At 41.7% G+C, this 19466-nt stretch overlaps 1 protein-coding gene and 3 non-coding genes across 10 annotated transcripts in view; all 4 read left to right on the forward strand.

The window, feature by feature from the left end:
• LOC119976520 (bromodomain-containing protein 2-like) overlaps window positions 1-19466 on the forward strand; it is a 54922-nt gene that overhangs the window by 5526 nt on the left and 29930 nt on the right. For 2 of the 7 annotated variants that reach the window (XM_038817071.1, XM_038817070.1), the window contains exons 2-13: window positions 98-241; window positions 636-972; window positions 2775-2912; window positions 3046-3181; window positions 4070-4290; window positions 5240-5602; window positions 7799-7927; window positions 8750-8956; window positions 9458-9681; window positions 10036-10346; window positions 11033-11152; window positions 11664-11798. In XM_038817071.1, coding sequence (XP_038672999.1) covers window positions 745-972; window positions 2775-2912; window positions 3046-3181; window positions 4070-4290; window positions 5240-5602; window positions 7799-7927; window positions 8750-8956; window positions 9458-9681; window positions 10036-10346; window positions 11033-11152; window positions 11664-11798 — 2212 coding nt within the window. In that variant the 5' untranslated portion in view covers window positions 98-241; window positions 636-744. Of the gene's footprint in view, window positions 1-97; window positions 242-635; window positions 973-2774; window positions 2913-3045; window positions 3182-4069; window positions 4291-5239; window positions 5603-7798; window positions 7928-8749; window positions 8957-9457; window positions 9682-10035; window positions 10347-11032; window positions 11153-11663; window positions 13298-19466 lie in introns of those variants that run through there. The other 5 variants (XM_038817072.1, XM_038817066.1, XM_038817067.1 and 2 more) reach the window with 4 other exon arrangements.
• LOC119976912 lies at window positions 1410-1549 on the forward strand. The gene has a single exon (XR_005463068.1). It is a non-coding gene; the product is annotated as a small nucleolar RNA SNORD10 (small nucleolar RNA).
• LOC119976909 lies at window positions 3816-3953 on the forward strand. Its single transcript, XR_005463065.1, has one exon. It is a non-coding gene; the product is annotated as a small nucleolar RNA SNORD10 (small nucleolar RNA).
• On the forward strand, window positions 9816-9905 carry LOC119976905. Its single transcript, XR_005463062.1, has one exon. It is a non-coding gene; the product is annotated as a small nucleolar SNORD12/SNORD106 (small nucleolar RNA).

Here is a 19466-nt window from a genome sequence, read left to right on the forward strand (position 1 = left end):
TGACACGTACTTTGTGGGTGGTTAAAAAGTGACAAATGAAATTCTGCTGCTTTCAAAAAGGTGTTTGAACATTCTGTATTTTTTTTGTTTCTTATAGCAAAATTTCCCATGACGAACTTAGAGTTATCAGGACTGAACAGTACTGACGGCAGAGAAGACGATCTACAGCCAGGCCTTTATGTAGTTGCCTCTCTATAGGGATCCTCAGAAAATCAAGCAACTGTTAGCCTGATTCCTAGTGGTTGGTATTTTTTATTTTATTTTATTATTTTTGCACCAGTACAACTCCAGTCAGGTTGGAGAAGTAGTTTCCATCAGGCTGATAGCAGTAAATCTGTGGGAGGGTATGCCTGGGATTTATTTGGTAAATGGGGTCTTGAGAATATGGTCCACATGGCATTAAGTGTGTCCTGGTGCAATGTGCAGTGTAGATGTGGCATTTAAACATGATGGGAGGAGGGTAAGTCTGGACATTGTTGGAACAGCCTTCTGAACATGATCCTTATGGAATTAAATATATCTTGGAGTCTGGCTGTATTGGTCTAAATAGATACAATCAGACAATTTTGTAAATTTTGAAGCTGCATTGGGATGTTTAATGCAGTGAACATTGAGTTGTTTTTCTTTTATTGAAGGTTGCAGGGAGACGCTGGTAATGGGATAACTGGCCTGTCTGCTGATCCAGGGTCTGGGAAGCGCATCCGGAAGCCATCTCTGCTGTATGAAGATTTTGAGAGTCCCACCATGTCCATGTCTACTTCAATTCATTCTCAGAACAATTTTGTCATTAGTCCCCCTCCACCTGAGGTATCCAATCCCAAGAAACCTGGCCGAGTGACTAACCAGGTCCAGTACATGCAGAAAGTGCTGATGAAAGCTCTTTGGAAACACCAGTTTGCGTGGCCATTCTATCAGCCAGTGGATGCAGTGAAACTCAGTCTCCCGGTGAGTGAGGGATACCTATGGGGCAAGGTATGACCTGTTGCTATAATGTTAATGATGTACTTAGGTTGTATATAGAAACATCTGTGGGGGAGGGGGGAACTCGGAGCAAGTATATTCAGGTATGGTGAAATATGTAACAAAGTAATAATTTTTAAATGTAAGCTAATTATGACTGGCTGGCTAAGTAGATGTAGCAACTGATTGCATCTACCACCTATCTTAGTGAGCCTCTGATAAATCTCAAAGTCATTACTTCTAAACAATTCGATCTGGAAAAATAAGTTCACACTAAATGTTATCTCAGAAATTTCATGACTTGAGTTTGTCGTCATTTTCATGTGAAATAAAGGAAGTTTGTTTGCTTGAGACTGTCCACTGTTGACACTTTGGTATCCATGTTAATGTACAGTAAAGTTGCCTTGTTTAAAGGATGATACTTTTTTTTGAAAAAGGAAGAGTCTACTGTTTTATGATGATCACATGCGTGTCAGCTGATCTCAAGAGTTTACCAGGTGACTGGCTGCTTACTGACGTTCTGTCAGTGAGTAATGTTTGGTTACTGGAGGATTCTGGGAACATGATCATGCTCTTGGTTTCTGAAAACAGTTTCTGCAAATATGGTAGGATATTTAGATTAAAAGCCAGATTCTTTGGAGAGATATTTCTGTTAGAAACCAGTAAACTGGATCCTTGAGTTTCATTTGTTTTAATATGACTGCCTCAGTTTATAGTTCTGTCCCTTGTAACACTAGGTTTTGCAAATCAACATCAAGTATGATTTCTGGTTTGTGTTCAATTAACTAATCATTGGCAGAATGAAAGCGGAGATAACACAATTTGTTTTGGTCTGCTGCTAAATACCATACTTCCTGATCTTCATCGAATTCACAGAAATGCACTGCAACCCTCTGGATACAATGTTTCTTTTTTTGTAAAAGGAAGAGGCAATGTGGACAAAGTTGCCTGATATTAAGTATGCTTTAAATTCAAATGATCAGACGAGTCACATTGTGTGTGCGCTCTCTCTCTCCTTTTTCTTTCTCTCGCTCTCTCCTTTTTCTTTCTCTCGCTCCTTTTTCTTTCTCTCGCTCTCTCCTTTTTCTTTCTCTCGCTCTCTCCCTCTTTCTCTCGCTCTCTCCCTCTTTCTCTCGCTCTCTCCTTTTTTTCTTTCTCTCGCTCTCTCCTTTTTCTCTTTCTCTCTCTCCTTTTTCTCTTTCTCTCTCTCTCTCTCTCTCTCCCTCTCCTTTTGCTTTCTCTCTCTCTCACTCACCTTTCTCTCTCTCTCTTTTTCTCTTCTCCTCCCCCCCCCCCCCCCCCTCCCCATAGCATTTGAAGAAGGGTGTTAAGAGACTTTTGAATGTGGTCGCTTGTAGGGAAGGCAAATCAATTTGTAAGGTGAACCTACTGAAACTGAGGGTGCTCTGTTGGATAACCAGGAATTAGGTGAATTCCTAGCTCTTTGGAGACTGCCACAGTAACTTATATGTGCACCTGAGCAGAACTTCTAAAAATGTGGCAATCCCTCAAACTGCATTGTAGTGTCAGCTTGGAGAATGTGCTTGTGGGGGCAGCACGGTGGCGCAGTGGAACCCTGCAGCCTCACGGCGCCGAGGCCCCAGGTTCGATCCCGGCTCTGGGTCACTGTCCGTGTGGAGTTTGCAGATCCCCCCCCCCCCAAAAAGATGTGCAGGGTAGGTGGATTGGCCACGCTAAATTGCCCCGTAATTGGAAAAAATGAATGGTTTCTCTAAATTTATTTTAAAAAATTGTTTGTGCTGTATAATACCTGGGCTAGCTTTATCGAGAAATCCTTTCTTGTTCTATTGCAGGATTACCACAAGATAATCAAGCAACCAATGGACATGGGCACCATTAAGAGGCGTTTAGAAAATAATTATTACTGGAGTGCCAGCGAGTGCATGCAAGACTTCAACACAATGTTTACTAACTGTTACATTTACAACAAGGTAAAAAGGTTTAACTGGAGCTCTCCATTAACCCACATGCTGTTTTGCATGCAGATTTTAATGAGTTATATTCTAAAATGGCAGTTACTCTTTCCTTGGTGTATTAATTGATTTCAATAACTGTCTTACACAGCCCACAGATGACATTGTGCTGATGGCTCAGACTCTGGAAAAGCTTTTTCTGCAGAAGGTGGCGCAGATGCCCCAGGAAGAAGTGGAACTAACGCCTGCACCAAAATCAAAACACTCAAAGGGCCGTAAAACTGGAGGTAATGTTAACTCATTTGGATGGGCAGTGTTGTTTATAATGATATGAACCAATTTGTAACAGGCCCAAGTGTTGGTGTCGTGTGATGCCGGCACCTAATGTAGAATTTGGATGCAAGTAGTTATGAGTTTGGAAACTGGCTGGAAGACCCTTGTGGCAATTATGTGATGCGTGACTGGACAGTTTTGAGTGTTTGTTTTGGTGTTTGTACTGACAGCTTTTTCATCCGGTGCAATGCATGAACTTGATGCACACCCGTGGGTTGAATTGTGACCCTTGAGTTAGGGCAGAATTCCTACAGGGATATCCGAAACTCCTTCTCATCCTTTTTGTCAAACACTCAAACATGAACCTCACTGTCATTGGATCAAAATTCCAAAAACCTCACCCACAGTATTGTTAGTTGGATCTACACCACAGCTGAACAAGGCAGCTGACCACCACCACCTTCTCGAGGGCAATCCAGGGTGGGCAACAAATACTTGGCCAAGCCAGCAACACCCACATTCCTGTGAGAAAATTTAAAATAGAACAGCATGGACTACTTGCTTTCCATCATAGTTTTACATTTAATCAAATATGAAAATGTCGCTTGCTGCTTGTGGGTTTGGAGATGAGCTAACTTGTAATGTGCCGTTTTGTGATGAACACATGCGTGTCAACTGATCCCAACGGTTGTCTGGTAGCTGCCACTTTGCTGATGTTTTATCAGTGAGTGATGCTGGTTGCTGGAGGATTCTGGGAGTATGATCATGCTTTTCACTTCTGAAAACGGTTTCTGTGCTGATGATTTGAGCAAAACACTGCATCAATTTAAATGGTGGATTCGGTCTTCGTTGCAAATAGGTTCTTTTAATACTCTTAAGTGTTAATGGGTTCTTCTTCGCAGGGGTGCCATCTGTCCCTGGAGGAATGACCATGTCTCAGGTCCCAATGGTGTCTTCTGTGTCTCAACCAACAGCCTACTCTCCTCCGACACCAGAAGTGCCCATACCTATTCTTGATGTAACTCAGACGTCGGTCATCTCTACACCAATTGTGCATAAACCCTCGCATTCTCCCCCTCAATCCGTGTTAGCTGTGCCACCCCCTGCACAGCCTGTCACCAAGGTAAGCAGGGGCTGTCTGCCTTTGAGTGAATACCTGGATAAATTTAATGTTATACTTCTGTCATAACTCAGCCCAATAGAATTTGGTATTTTGAGAAATAAGTGATCTGAAAATGAGGTGATAATTCAGAGGGGTGGTTCTGATAAATTGGGAGTGTACTTGACTCTGCTTGTATACTCTTAACTGCTGTAGTGAGGGTGTTAACAAACCTGACCATTTCAAAAGACAGGATGGGTTTTTGTTTTGTGTTTTTTGAATTACTTCAAAGTATAAATTCTGAGTGCTAAGAAAGTCTTGCTATGGGGATGGAAGTGGTTGAAAGATGTCCAGTAATCTAGAATATGCCCTGTAAATTGTGGTTTTGATTGCTGTAATCCACCTGACATTCCTTGGAGGTGTTGGTTGAACCTGTTTGAGTGCTAAAGGAATATAAATTTTTAAAATTAGTATTGAGATTTTTTTTTAAAAAACGTGACACCGGCCTTTTTTTAATGGGTGTTTTGGCAAGTTCCCAGTCGGGTGGAATTTATTTTTGTTACTGGGCATATACTACAACTTTGTCAGCACATCTTAGTAATTGTCAGAAAGTTGTTTCAAACATTTTCATGGTGCTGGTGCAATTGATGGGCTCTGTGTTTGTCAGTTTGAGCTGCGTCCGGCTTCGTGGTGTCCTGGGAATTCTATTTGGGTTACTTAGCAATTTGGAACCTGTTTGTTTTTATGTGGATTGGAAAGTATGTTAGTGCAGTACCCAACAAAACTTGTAACCTCCATCCGCAATTTCCAGGCTGTACTTTGAAAGATGTCTGCTAAGTTGACCCTGTGGCATTTTTCATATTTGGTACCTAGCTTGAAACAGAATGAGAGTATGGAGAGCAGCTTGTCTCCCTGTTGGGGTTGTGGGAAATGATGACATGATTGCAATGAGTAATAATATTTTTTCTTGCAGAAGAAAGGAGTGAAGAGGAAAGCGGATACAACAACTCCAACCACTTCTGTTGTAACCACAAGTGGGGAGTCATCCCCATCAGTAGCTGAAAGTAAGGCTGCAAAGATTCCGGTTAGGCGGGAAAGCGGCAGACCGATCAAACCGCCAAAGAAAGACTTGCCAGACTCGCAGCAACACCAGAGTTCGAAGAAAGGCAAACTGAGTGAACAGCTGAAGTACTGTAATGGCATCTTGAAAGAGCTGCTGTCGAAGAAGCATGCGGCATACGCCTGGCCCTTTTATAAACCTGTGGACGCCAAAGCCCTTGGGCTTCACGACTACCATGACCTAATCAAGCATCCCATGGACCTGAGCACTATCAAAGTATGTCGCGTCCAAGCAACACATTGTCTTAACGCCATACCACTTGTGCACGGATACAGTGAAACCTGTACGTTAAACTGACTCCTTTCTTTCATGATGCCCTTTCCCAGCCAAGGGCTTTACTCTGAATTAATTATGTCTAATACCTGGAGTACGCAGCTGCCTGCCTTGAGGTCACACTTGCTGCTTCTAAAAATAAGAAACTAGCAATTTTAAGGCAATGGAACGTGCACTTGGATTAACCGACACTTAAACACTGACTCCAAAGTATTAAATTTTCAGCGTGGCTGGGTTGAGCTGTAATACTCCCAGGATTCGGATACTGTCTTTTTTTCCCTTCAGTCTTAAAGGTGACTGCTAAATGCAGGTTTCACTGTACCATATAATTGGACCCCTCCCATAGTTACTGCAGATAAAATGTGGAGAGGAGAAATGTAGTGTGCTCCTAACAATGTCTAATGATGTTGGGTCAGGGAATGTGCATATTTATTTTCTCACAAGCATTTTAAATGACTTATTTGGACAGGTAACAGTGAAACATTTCAAGTACTTGTTCAGATCCTCTTTTACTGCCTTTGGACATCGCAACATTCCCCAACTGAATGAACAGCTAACATCAGTTACAGCACTAGAAGAATCCCTGGTTCATGGCACCATAAATCATAGATGTGGGTAGCATTATTGGGAGAATATCCCTTTAGATCCGTTAACTGTTATTGCATGTATTTTTAAACATTTATAGAAACTGCTGAATTTGTGGAGCATTAAAATACACTGATGGAGCAGAAGCTTGAGTTACCTGTTGGAGGGTAGCATGGTGGTTAGCATAAATGCTTCACAGCTCCAGGGTCCCAGGTTCGATTCCCGGCTGGGTCACTGTCTGTGTGGAGTCTGCACGTCCTCCCCCTGTGTGCGTGGGTTTCCTCCGGGTGCTCCGGTTTCCTCCCACAGTCCAAAGATGTGCGGGTTAGGTGGATTGGCCATGCTAAATTGCCCGTAGTGTCCTAATAAAAGTAAGGTTAGGGGGGGAGGGGTGTTGGGTTATGGGTATAGGGTGGATACGTGGGTTTGAGTAGGGTGATCATGGCTCGGCACAACATTGAGGGCCGAAGGGCCTGTTCTGTGCTGTACTGTTCTATGTTCTATGATACATAAAACAGGTGGCTGCTATACTCCACTACAAACCCTGACGCACAGTTCTGGTTTGCAAATGTGTAAAATACTGGCCTGTGGTAGTTCAGCTCTTGTCTTTTTCCCCAGTATACAGTGCCATTTCATGTTACTGTGAGGCAGTCAACCTGGTTGTGGGCCTTTGCTGCACACTTTAAACGCACATGGGGATTGTTGTTTTTGCGTGGTTTTACTTTTTGGTATTCCGGCTATTTGCCAAGTTACAAAGTGCTTTTTTCTTAAATTTAGAGTACCCAATTTTTATTTTTTTTTCAATTGAGGGGCAATTTAGTGTGGTCACAGTCCACTACACATCATTTTGAGTTGTTGGGGTGAGACCCACACAGGTGCGGGGAGAATGTGCAAACTCCACACAGTCACTGTGGGAGATGGGAATGAACTGGGTCCTCGGCAGCAGTGCTAACTGTCCAAGTTGCATAGCTAATTGGGAATTTTGCCTGTGTTCTGCCTCTATGATGTGATGTTATAACCCTGTTTTGATGCTGAAATTCACCTGATCCTCTAATTTAGGTGGTTGGTTGCTTCTGGCGCTGTACTATAGCCTTCTCTAAAATTTGAAGGCTAACAAATTCACTGCTGTCACACCTCAATTGTGTACAAGATAGTTGAATATATTGTCACTAGCTATCCTAGCATTGTAATTCCCAGTAATAAATCTAATTATGGAGTGGTGTGCAGTTCGACATCCGCAAAAAGACATTTTACACTTAAATGGAGATGCTGTCCTTCTAAATAGTGAATCTTGTGTGTTTTATTTTAAAAGACAACATTATAGATGAATTATCAGCACAATTACTTCCTTTTGTGGAGTTAGTGCATCGTCAATTGAGTAGAAAATATACAGAAATTGAGGGAAATCTGAAGTGCTGTTATTGTATTGCTCGTGTCCGAAGGGAGCGAGCAATCCAGGCAGTTTTGATTTTTGGTGGACAGCTTGTTGAGAAATCCATGCGCTCTGGTTAAAGTTCAGCTTGATAATGAACTCTCTTGTATTTCCTCCTTTAGCGGAAGATGGATGAGCGAGAATACCAGGATGCACAAGAATTTGCAGCCGATGTGAGATTAATGTTCTCGAATTGTTACAAGTATAACCCGCCAGACCATGATGTGGTTGCCATGGCCAGGAAACTGCAGGTACTTTTTGTGTGTGTGTTGGTTGGTCTGTGTGTGTCTGTGTGTGTGTGCGCGCGCGCGTAACAGCAAGATGTTTAATTTAAGCAGTGGGGTTCCTCTTTTCTAGCTGCATAAACGCATTATTTTTAGTCCCAACTTTTCGGTGATTTCAATCCTTTAAGACTGGCAGTGGTTTAAAACGCCACATGACAGTGTCTAGCATTCAATGGTAGTTGACCATTTATGAACTTAGTCTGGTTTTCATCCCCACCAACCTGTTCTCATCCAGTTAATTCTTGTTATTTAATGTTCAGAACACAAAACTAGAAGGAGTAGGCCGATCAGCCCTTCAAACCTGCTCTATCATTCAATAAGATCTTATTGTAGTCTTAACTCTACTTTGCTGTCTGCACGGCATCCTCCGCTCCCTTGGCTATCAAAAATCTGTCTTAACTCTGCCTTGAATAAATCTAGTGACACAGCCGTCACTGTTTTCTGGGGAAAGGGGGTCTACATACTAATGACCCTCGGAGACATATTCTTGCCCATAAATCTTGCATGGCTTTATCCCCTCCACGTCTGGATTCTCATCCAGCCACATGTAGCTACCTACAAATATACATTTTGGAAATAAAAATTACATCCTCTTTTTTTCTCGGCTGTTTGGGCTAGATGTAAACTTTGCAAGTGTCTTGCGCTCACTAGAAATGTGTGCTTAATGTTTTTATAGATTGCACTTCTCTTCACCATACTGAAATTGCTGATTCGCAAAGCTGCTTTTCTTTAATTACTGTATGTCTATTTCAAAATCTGTTCATTTAAAGAGCCCTGTTTTTGCTTCAGGATGTCTTTGAATTCCGTTTTGCCAAGATGCCGGATGAGCCTATAGAATTTACACCTCCACTTGCACCAACTCCTCTTCCTCCTGTTGTGACCAAATCGTCATCCGATTCTTCTAGTAACAGCAGCAGTGAGAGTTCATCGGACACTGAGACCTCCGATGATTCAGAGGAAGAACGGGCTAATCGTTTGGCAGAACTGCAGGAGCAGGTAATCAATAATCAGTGATTTTTGAATAACAGCTGATTTCTTTCCATCTATTGAGAGATGCCTTGCCTGCAAAATGGATTAGACACTGGCTATGCTCCAGTTATTAGTAACTGATGCTCTTGTACTTAGTTATAAGAATGACCATGAAGATTGAACTGGAACAGTTGTCTCTGTCATCCGCCCCACAACCCTTCTACAGTGTAAAGTACTACAAGTAAAGATTAAATGTTGATATTTTGAAAGCCCTCTTCCCTCTCAATTATAGCTTCATTCTCTACTATGTGAAAAGCTGATTTCTTTCCCACCATATTTTTTTTTAAACATTGGAAAATAAGATTTATTTTCGAGCAGTAAGACATCACTGCTTTGTACATGTGTGGACTCTTGTATCTATTGCCTAATTTGTTTGCAACAAGATATGGATGATTGGGCGTTGTTGCAAAGTCCTGTTGGAAAATTCTGAGCATGCAGTGTAATGGGGTGATACATTTCTTTCTCCAGCTAAGGGCAGTCCATGAGCAGTTAGCTGCCCTCTCTCAGGCTCCTATGTCCAAACCAAAGAAAAAGCGGGACAAGAAAGAGAAGAAAGACAAAAGGAAGAGGAAAGATAAGCACAAAGTGAAAGACGAAGAGGAAAAATCATCCAAACCATGTAAATCGAAAGCTGCACTGAAAAAACAGTCCAAGAAAGCATCTGGAGGCAGCAGTTCTGGAAGTAACAATAAGTAAGTGCATGTGTGAGTGCTTCTGCATGCCTGCTGACCCTGGTGCTAAATATCAATCTAAACTGTGCAAAGTGCAATGCTTGATTTGAGGCATCAAGTCAAAATCCAAATGGTGAGACCAATGTTGTTTTGTAACTGTGGCTCAATGATGACTACACTTTTTTCCCCATCGGATCGGCCATGTCGACATGCTATATTATAAGCCAAAAATGTCTGGTGACAGTGACTGAATTGGTGTGATCTTCTCTCTCTCGTTCCTGCCCTCAAGCTACTTTTATAAATGAGACACCCAAGATTTGCTTCACAGTAGAGCCGGCTTCATTTAACTTTCACTTTGGGATTTACTCCTCACAGGCAGCCCAAGAAAGTGAAACAACCTCCCCCACCGCCACCACCGCCACCTCCTGGCTATGATTCAGAAGAGGAAGATAACTGCAGGCCCATGACATATGATGAAAAGCGACAGTTGAGCTTGGACATTAATAAACTGCCTGGTGACAAGTTGGGCCGTGTGGTACATATCATTCAATCCCGAGAGCCGTCGCTTAGAGACTCCAACCCTGATGAGATTGAGATAGACTTTGAAACTCTTAAACCATCCACCCTCCGGGAGCTTGAACGCTATGTTATGTCCTGTTTACGGAAGAAACCTCGGAAACCTTACTGTAAGTACAGGATAGGCAACGTTGATATTGGGCTGTTTTTCTGGGGCTTTTGTTCATTTAACCAAAGTTTTTGTAACTCGAGTGATTTTGAGCCAAAGGTATTACAATTGTTTCCCTGAACAAGTTGCTTTCTATTTTGCCTTTTTGAACCAGTCAGGTAATGTGCGCACAGGACTCCTCGTTAGGTAGGAGCTGTAAATAATGACTAATATTTAATGAAGTCCTTTCTAGTGTGCCTCAGTTTCTCATCATATGTCCAACTGTCAATATTGCGGATCAGTAAGATTGACTGCAGATTTTGGTCCAACTTGGGTAAGAAGAGATGTGGTTTTGAAATGTTGATTTCGAAGATTTCTGATCTTTTGTCCCTGTATTGTATAAGATAAGCTGTTTGTAGTTAACCTGACCAACGTCTGGCTTCGTTGCACAAGTGGAAATAATTCTGCTTTATCCTCCCAAGTTCAGGAGAGTGCATTTAAGAGAAGGATAGTAAAGCGCACAGATTGAAACAGGTGGGCAATGTCTGTTGTGGAGCCAAATAGCTCTGAGCTGTAAATCTGAAGTAACTGATTCCCAACCGTTTTAAGACTTGAACTATGACATTGAAGCTTTGATTCCTGTCGCCCAGTTTGTTGAATGTTGCCTGTTCAAATTGGGAAATAACTATTGTTGCCTTGATCTTCCAGCCAAGAAACAAGCAGGGAAGACCAAGGAAGAACTGGCTCTGGAAAAGAAGAAGGAGTTAGAAAAACGGCTGCAGGATGTGAGCGGACAGCTGAATCCCAGTAAAAAACCTCCCAAGAAAGGTATTGTTCATTCGCCAATGTGAAATATACACACCCAATGTCTATAATTGCACTGTTAGTCTTTGATTGATTTATACACTGGAATTCTTCATGCTCCATTCTTTTGATTGAATCCTATTTTTGTTCCTTCTGTATTTATGACTGATCTGGAATATTAAAATCCAGTCTCTGCAGATGCAGACTAACTGCCGGATGAAGAGTATTCTAGTTTGATACCAGCTTTGGTCTAAATACTGAAATACCATCTTGAACATTCTTGCTCTTGAGAGGGGCAGCATGGTAGCACATGCTTGTGGTGGGGGGGTGCTGAAGTGGGGCACAGAGAAAGTAATATAAAACTGTCGTGGTTAAAATGTGTTTGTTTTCAGCCAAGCTGTTGAGGTAGTAAAGGATTGTACTTTTCTATACATAGGATTACTGCAGCCTGTCCACATGCTGCTCAGCATGAGAATTGATGCTTCATAAGACTGGCTCTGAGTGGTTGTGAAACTGAATTTTCTCTCTCTTGCAGCAACTGAAAAGCCAGATCCGGTTCAGCCAGTCGGCCCTTCGCGTCTGAGTGCCAGCAGCAGCAGTTCTTCAGGATCTGACACAAGTAGCACTTCCAGTGGATCGAGTTCATCAGACACCAGTGATTCTGACTCTGGTTAGAATTGGCAAATACATTGGCAGGTTTTTGGCGGGGGGGGGGAAATTGGTGTAGGATTGGTTCGAACTAATCTGCAGGGTCGGACGAAGTATGAACCAGACTGTTGGGAGAGATGGCCTGTCCCCACTTGCCCGCCACTACTGACTGCAGTGTACATGGTTTGATGTGATTTGGTTTTTTTATATTAAAAAAAAACTACACAAGCGATGCATCGCAAGGACAGACATGGTAGAGGATTGTACCACTCCTTGCATATCAGCTAGATCTGACTCGTCTGTCGCAAAAACGTGTGCCGTGTGCAAGGCCAAACAGGGGCCAAAGGGGTATTCGAGGCTAAGGATTGGTTCCTTCTTACACTGAATAGTGGAAGGCAACTCGAGGTCAGGACAGAAGAGAGACTGCAGCCTCTAAACCCAGAACCCTCCTCTTTGTTGCATAAAATCATGTGCAGGATCCAATGTGATATTTGTAGAGGGGTGAGCAGCTTTGAACCCATGTGTAGAGTCGCAGTAAGCAGTTTTATTTTTGTTTTGGGAAGATTTTTCCAGTTTGAAAGCATTTTAAACTGTTGGTCTCTGAACTGTCACCCTGAAACCCATGTTATATAGCAATGTTCAGTGAAAGTATTGTTTTCTTCACACAGATTTTAGTTCATTACATCTTTTAAAAGATGATTCATGAGGGTTGTTCCATCTTGACCTGTGTTCAGCCACTGTCCAGAGGCCACTGGCTCCTCTTGCTGAGTTTACTGATCCTAGTTAGCATGGCAATTCGAGAAGCATTTTGAAAAGGCAGTAATCTGGCTGAACGTGAGCAGATACGCTAAGTTCTGCCCAATGCTTTATTTTTCTGATACATCCGATACTTGAATGCAGAGCAGTAATGCTGTAACCATGGTAGTGTTGGTCAGTGCACAGTCTGTAAGCAATTGCTTGATGTGCCTACCTTATTTCCCCTCCCTCTTTTGGTTTGGACTAGGCTGATTGGATAGTCTTGCTGATTATCTTCTAATTGGTGCCCTGTCTCATTCAGTTGCACGACTTGGCTTGGAGCGACGGATTGTTTTTAACATGTACAGTTTAGTTGTAGTCTTCACTTCTGCAGAGGTTACAGGAAAAGCTGACAGCTGAATTTAATCTTTTTTTTCATCCAGTTACCTGGTGTTTTATTTATTTTGTTACAAAATAATTATGTTTTATATTGTAAAGACTGAACCAATGTGCCTGTTGATGCAGGTCACAAGAGAGTGTAGAGTGAGATTTTAACAAGTATTGTATATACGAAGATGCACAATTGAGACGCATGTTTCTTAATGTAAAGGTGATTTTATTTTTTATCTTAATCTGTAAAGTTTTTTTCTACAGTCCGTTCCTCCGTTTTTTTGTTACTTGTAGAATTGGACCTCGTGTAGCAGTTAACAACTTGTATGTGACAATGTGTATTTGTTAAACCTTCAGTTCTCAAACCTGTACAGTAAAAGTGTTCTTTAAAACTGATTTGTGTGTCCATTGATAAAACTGACTTGTTTAGGTTTGGCAGAAGGGAAGAGTTCAGAACTTGATTATGTTGGGTGGGAAACTGAAAAATGTGTTTTCAAGATATAAAATCAAAAGGACAAATAAGAAGGGAAATTATAGACACTGAACTGAAATACATTCAAGATCAGGAAAATTTATGATGTTTTAAAAACATCCACTGTCAGAATGATGGCAGATTTTCTTAGAAGCCGATTTTGCCTAATTTCTTAATCACTCAGTTACACAATATTCAGTAGCTTTCGTAAGCATTGACTTCAATCATTGTGTGGTTAAAATTAACTGATTCTTAAACAAATTAAATCCTACAGAATGATTGTAGGGGCGCCTGCAGGTGCTGATGGTCCCATGCACCTCTTGACCTTTTCCTTCTGGGTGTTAGTTTGGTAATATCTCTGAATGTCAAGAGAGCAATGGTTGGAATCTCTCTTGTTGGAGATGGACATTGATTGGCACTTGTGTGGCCTGATAATCCCTTATTGTGAAACACTTATCTCATTCATTCTCTAGAACTAAATCCAATAAAGTTTCTTCCTGGTTGGTTGCAATTGCACTGATGAAGGAAATTCTCTCCTGGTTTACCCAGGCAGTGATTAAACTGTGGTATCACTGTAGTTGAGGCTCCCAAGAATGGGTCCACTTGATGAGAACCGAGATAAACGCCATGGTGATGGATGAATCGAAGAAGGGGCATGCACAATAACATATCATGTATGCATTCCAAGAATTTCTCACTTTTTGTCCTTCACCCTGACACTATCCTAAGTCTATTTAAGGATAATTGAAATCTCCCATTTATCTTCTTGGAACATAGGCCATATGGCCCATCAACCCCCCTATCTCTCTTCAATTTGATCATATCACCTTCATTAGTATCCGGAAAATCATTGACGTGTGTGTTTTGGAGCATGCTCTGACTGAGCCTCGAACTGCCATCTGGGGTAGACAACTCTTAAAAACTCTTGTGACAGACTGCTCATCATTTCAGTGGTGTTTTCCCCCTTTTATTCTGCAACTCGCCTGGTTCTAGATCCCCTTCAGCCAGGAGAAACATCCATTCTGTATCTACCCTGTTGAGCCATTGGTTAAGTTTCAATTCTTTGTTCCCCTCATCATTCCCTTCTTTGTGCTCAGTTATCAGTGCTACCACGGCCTTGCCTACCTTTTGCTTCCCTGAATGGATTAGTCAGTAACATTAAATTCCAGAAGGGAAGAGTTCAGAACATGATTATGTTGCGTGGGAAACTGAAAAATGTGTTACCAAGATATAAAATCAAAAGGACAAATAAGAAGGGAAATTATAGACACTGAACTGAAATACATTTAAGATCAGGAAGATTTATGATGTTTTAAAAACAGTCCACTGTCAGAATGATGGCAGATTTTCTTAGAAGCCAATTTTGCCTAATTTCTTATTCGCTCAGTTACACAATATTCAGTAGCTGCTTCTTCTTCAATCCACTTCTTTTGAGATAGCATCTTTGTCCCATTGTGCCTGCAATCTCACCAAACTTAATTACTGTATTGCCTTCTCATGCATTCCAAAGCCATGCTAGATTGTCTTGCATTTTTTCCCCCTTGTCTGATCTGCCATTAAATATTCTTTAATACCATTTCTGCTCCCAGTTCATCATTTTCTACAGTTCCATTAATTCTGTTGCCTAACCTCAGCTAAATTGGCTTAACTAGTGCTGAGAGGGGTTTTAATCAGCCTGCAAAGGACAACTATCTTCAGAAGCAATGTTATTCAGGAAATTCTCTGCTACCTGTGTGCCTTGCTGTGACTCCAGCGGCAGTAACTGCCAGCTTCAGTAATTTAACACCTAGCCAGGGACCTACCTCATAGAATCTCTACAGTGCGGAAGGAGGCCATTTGGTCCATCGAGTCTGCACCAACCCTTGGAAAGAGTACCCTATCAAGACCCAATCCCAGTAATCCCACCTAATGTTTTTGGACAATTTAGCATGACCTATCACCTACCCACATTGTTGGACTGTGGGAGAAAACCCATTGCTATTGACTGTTAACTGCCACTAGCTTCAATAAATGGATGAAAATAATCACTTTGATGACGCTGTCCATACTAATCAGTAAATTCCACTCATTCCTGTTGTCATTTTGTTTAGCATATTGTCAGCTGTGTGGAATATAGCCTTTTGAAAGCCAGTACACGGTCAAAATGGGGGTCATATATGGATTGACGGGCTCCTTCGAGTGGCATACTGGGAGAATCAGTACTGTGTATTGTATGCAAAATTACTGATACAGATCTGGGTGGCAAAATATGTAGTGAGGAGGGCAGAACCTTGATGAATATGAGCCAAACTGGTGCCCAAGAAGGCAGCAGAAAGAGCATCGGTGAGGAAATCTGATTTTTTTTTTTTTACACTTTGTAATAAAGAGAAGCAGAATATAGAATGGTTGGGAGAGAGTTGATAACCATGTGCAAGAAACGGAGAAGATTAATGAGCAGGTTCCGCAAACGAGGCAAATAGTATAAATGAAAGAAGCACTTGTATTTATATAGTGCCTTTCATAACCACAATGTCCAAAACTAATTTGCAACCAGTGAAGTATAAGTGTAGTCGCTGTTGGAATATAGGAAACGATGAACATTATTAGACTTGCTTTAAACTACAAGAGTAAAGGTATTTCCGCAATTGATGCAACCATACCTCAAGTAGTGGATCGGTGTCTCCACCTAAGGAAGGATGCATTTATGATGGCCTATTAAGGAGATGTTGAATAGATTAGCCTACACATTAAAGACTGAGGTGATGCAATGCAAGTTTGAGGGTTCTTTTCCTGGCTTGGGAGGGTCTAGAACCGGTGCGGGGGGCACACGGTCAGGATAAAGTGTCTGTCATTTTGGCGTGAAATGAAAAATGTCTTCAATAATAACTGAAAATGCTTGATAAACTCTGGCTTGGTAACATCTATGGATGGGGAAACACTTACATTTCGAATCATCATGGAATATAAATTGCATAGGACTTTGGCATGGTACCACAATGGTTCGCACTGTTGCTTCCCAGGTTTGATTGCTGGCTTGGGTCACCGTGAAGAGTCTCAACGTTCTCCCTGTGTCTGCGTGTGTTTGCTCCGGTTTACTCCCACAAGTTCCGAAAGACTTGCTGTTAGGTAATTTGGACATTCAGAATTCTCCCTCGGTGTACCCGAACACGCATTCAAATGTGGCGACTAGGGGATTTTGAGTGTTAATGTAAGCCTACTTGTGACAATAAAGATTATTGTTATACTTCAGAATTGGTTGGGTCCCAAAGGGTGAAAAACAAACATGCTTTACTCTTTTGTCACCTCCAGACTAGAGCTATTTCATATTCACAGAATAGAATCCCTACAGTGCAGAAGGAGGCCATTTGGCCCATGGTACCAGAGCCTGCCCCTCCACCCTATCCCAGTAACCCCCACCTACTGTTTTGGCCACTAAGGGGAAATTTAGCATAGCCAATCCACCTAACCCGCATATCTTTGGACTGTGGGAGGAAACCCACGCAGACACCACACAGACGGTCACCTGAGGCCGGAATTGAACCAGAGTCGGAGCTGTGAAGCAGCAGTGCTAATCACTGCCACATATTCTGTTAGCTGACTTCCATCTCATGCCCCTCACTATATGTGATGTGAACTTCCATGTTATTCAAAACTGTTCCGTATATATTATCCTGCCCATCAAAACTGCCCTTGCCGGCCTACGTTGGCTGTCCAATTTAGACTTCTCAACCTTACTTTCATGACACTGCCCCATCTCTGGATCCTCCAGGCCGACACCATCCCTGCTCATTCACCCGCTTCCCACCAAACTGTTGGTTTTTGACCATTATCACTTTCTGTCCAACCATTGGTGTCTGTATTTTCAAATGCCTCAGTCCCACGTTCTGGAGATCCTTCCCTAAGCTTCTCTTGAAACCCACCTCCTGATAGCTCATTTGGTTCAGCATCTTGTTTTAGAAATAAAAGCACGAGGGCAAGGCTTGGCTAAGAAATAGAGGGATAAGGCTCTGTAGTGTGGCTTTTAACAGGCTCTCGGCAGAACTTTAACCTCAATTCATCTTAAAATCTGTCAATCCCAACCTTGAATTTACTCAACAAGCGAATGTTTACATCCCTCTGGAATAGAGAATTACAAAGATACACAACCTTCCAAGTGTGGAAATGTTCTCATATCAGTCCAAAATGGCTGACTGCTTATTAACAATGACTTAACTGACATTCCTTGTTCTGGACTATAGCCAGGCTCTTAGAATCTTCTATATTGAAAGAAGATCACCTCATTTCCCTAAATTCCAGAAAGTATAGTTCCCATTCTTCCTTATCTATGCTGGTAGAACAATTTCTCATTCAAGTGAGCTTCACTGCACCCCCTCCACGTCTTGCCTTGGGTACATAAACTGTACACCGCTTTCTAGGTGTGGTCTCGGCAAAGCCATGCATATTTTCAGTAAGGCTTCCTTCCCTTTTTGTGCTCCAGTCCACTTTCAATAAAGGGCAATATGCATTGGCCTTTATAAATCCAGGTACCTGCCTTGTTCTGGGCACAAATCCTACGAACATCAAACTTCTCATCATTTACAAAAAAAAGTTATGTTCCCAGGAAAGGGAATAATCTCACATTCCCTTACCTTTTATTCAAGTTTATTTTGGCTGCTGTCTTACATGGTCCTAGAGACTCTGACAATCTCTTAGAATCTTCTATATTCTACATTTCTTCCTGTTTTGCTCTTTCCTTTTTCACCCTCTTCAACAAATATTTTGTTCATACTTTTCTGAAATCTAAAACTCCCAATTCCCAAGCTTCACCTTAATAATAATCTTTATCTCACAAGTAGAATAACATTGCAATGAAGTTACTGTGAAAAGCCCCTAGTCGCCACATTCCGTTGCCTGTTCGGGTACACTGAGGGAGAATTCAGAATGTCCAAATTACCTAACAGCATGTCTTTCGGTACTTGTGGGAGGAAACCGGAGCACCTGGAGGAAACCCACACAGACGCGGGGAGAACGTGTAGATTCCTCACCAACAGTGACCCAAGCTGGGAATCAAACCTGGGACCCTGGAGCTGTGAAGCAACAATGCTTAGTAGCATTGCAAGTTATTTGAAACTGTTATGACCCTTTAACCTCTTTAGTAGCTGTTAATGGATCACTTTTCCTGTGTAATTTTTATTTCTAAATGAAAGATCAGCCTCCCCGAACAGGTGCCGGAATGTGGCGACTAGGGGCTTTTCACAGTAACTTCATTTGAAGCCTACTTGTGACAATAAGCGATTTTCATTTCAAATATAGATTTGTGCAGAGTTACAAAATATTTCTTTAAATGTTTGCCATTGCTCATCTACCATCTTTTAATCTAATTCCCCATTTACCTTGTCCAACTTGACCCTCATGTATGTAATTAGCATTATTTTAATATTCTTTTTGGATCTATGTATATAGTTCTCAAACTCGAGTGAAATCCTTGTATTTTCGTTTTTTCCCAGAGGATGTCTTACACTGATTAACCCTGTCTCATTATGCTAATCAAAATCTAAAATAGCCTCTCCCCTTGTTGGTTTCATGACTTATTGTTCCAGGAAACTGTCTGGAATGTGTTCCATGAACATATCATCTTAAGTTTGTCGATTTGCTTTGTCGGGTCTATATCCAGATTAAACACCCCAATTATTACAAAGGTCTCTTATTTCTTGGTTAGTATTCTGTCTGATGGTGTACACCCACCAGTATTTTCTGACGGTTGTTATTTCTCATCTCCATCTATGTCGATTCTACATCATTCTCTTCTGAACCAAGATCCTTCCTTCCTCGCTGTTCACCTGCATTGAAGAACTGCTTGGGACAAGGCTGACTATTGGAGCTCTTGGGTGCTCTCTTTGCCAGCACAGTTGTCCCGGATGGACTTCTGGTCCTTTGTCAAGGATGTTTATACATTTGTACTTTTAAATGAGATCTCAACCTTGAGTTTCTGTTGCCTACGTTACAATTTTGATTACACTGCATGTGTAATCAGAGATTAATAGCTTTGAGGTCTTTGTTCTTCCTTTCCCTCCAGCTTCCTAAAATCTGCATCTTCATAGGAAGTGCTTGAGCTGCTCAGTGAAATTCCTGATT

The sequence above is a fragment of the Scyliorhinus canicula genome, chromosome 13, assembly GCF_902713615.1.
Source record: "Scyliorhinus canicula chromosome 13, sScyCan1.1, whole genome shotgun sequence".
NCBI lineage: Eukaryota > Metazoa > Chordata > Chondrichthyes > Carcharhiniformes > Scyliorhinidae > Scyliorhinus > Scyliorhinus canicula.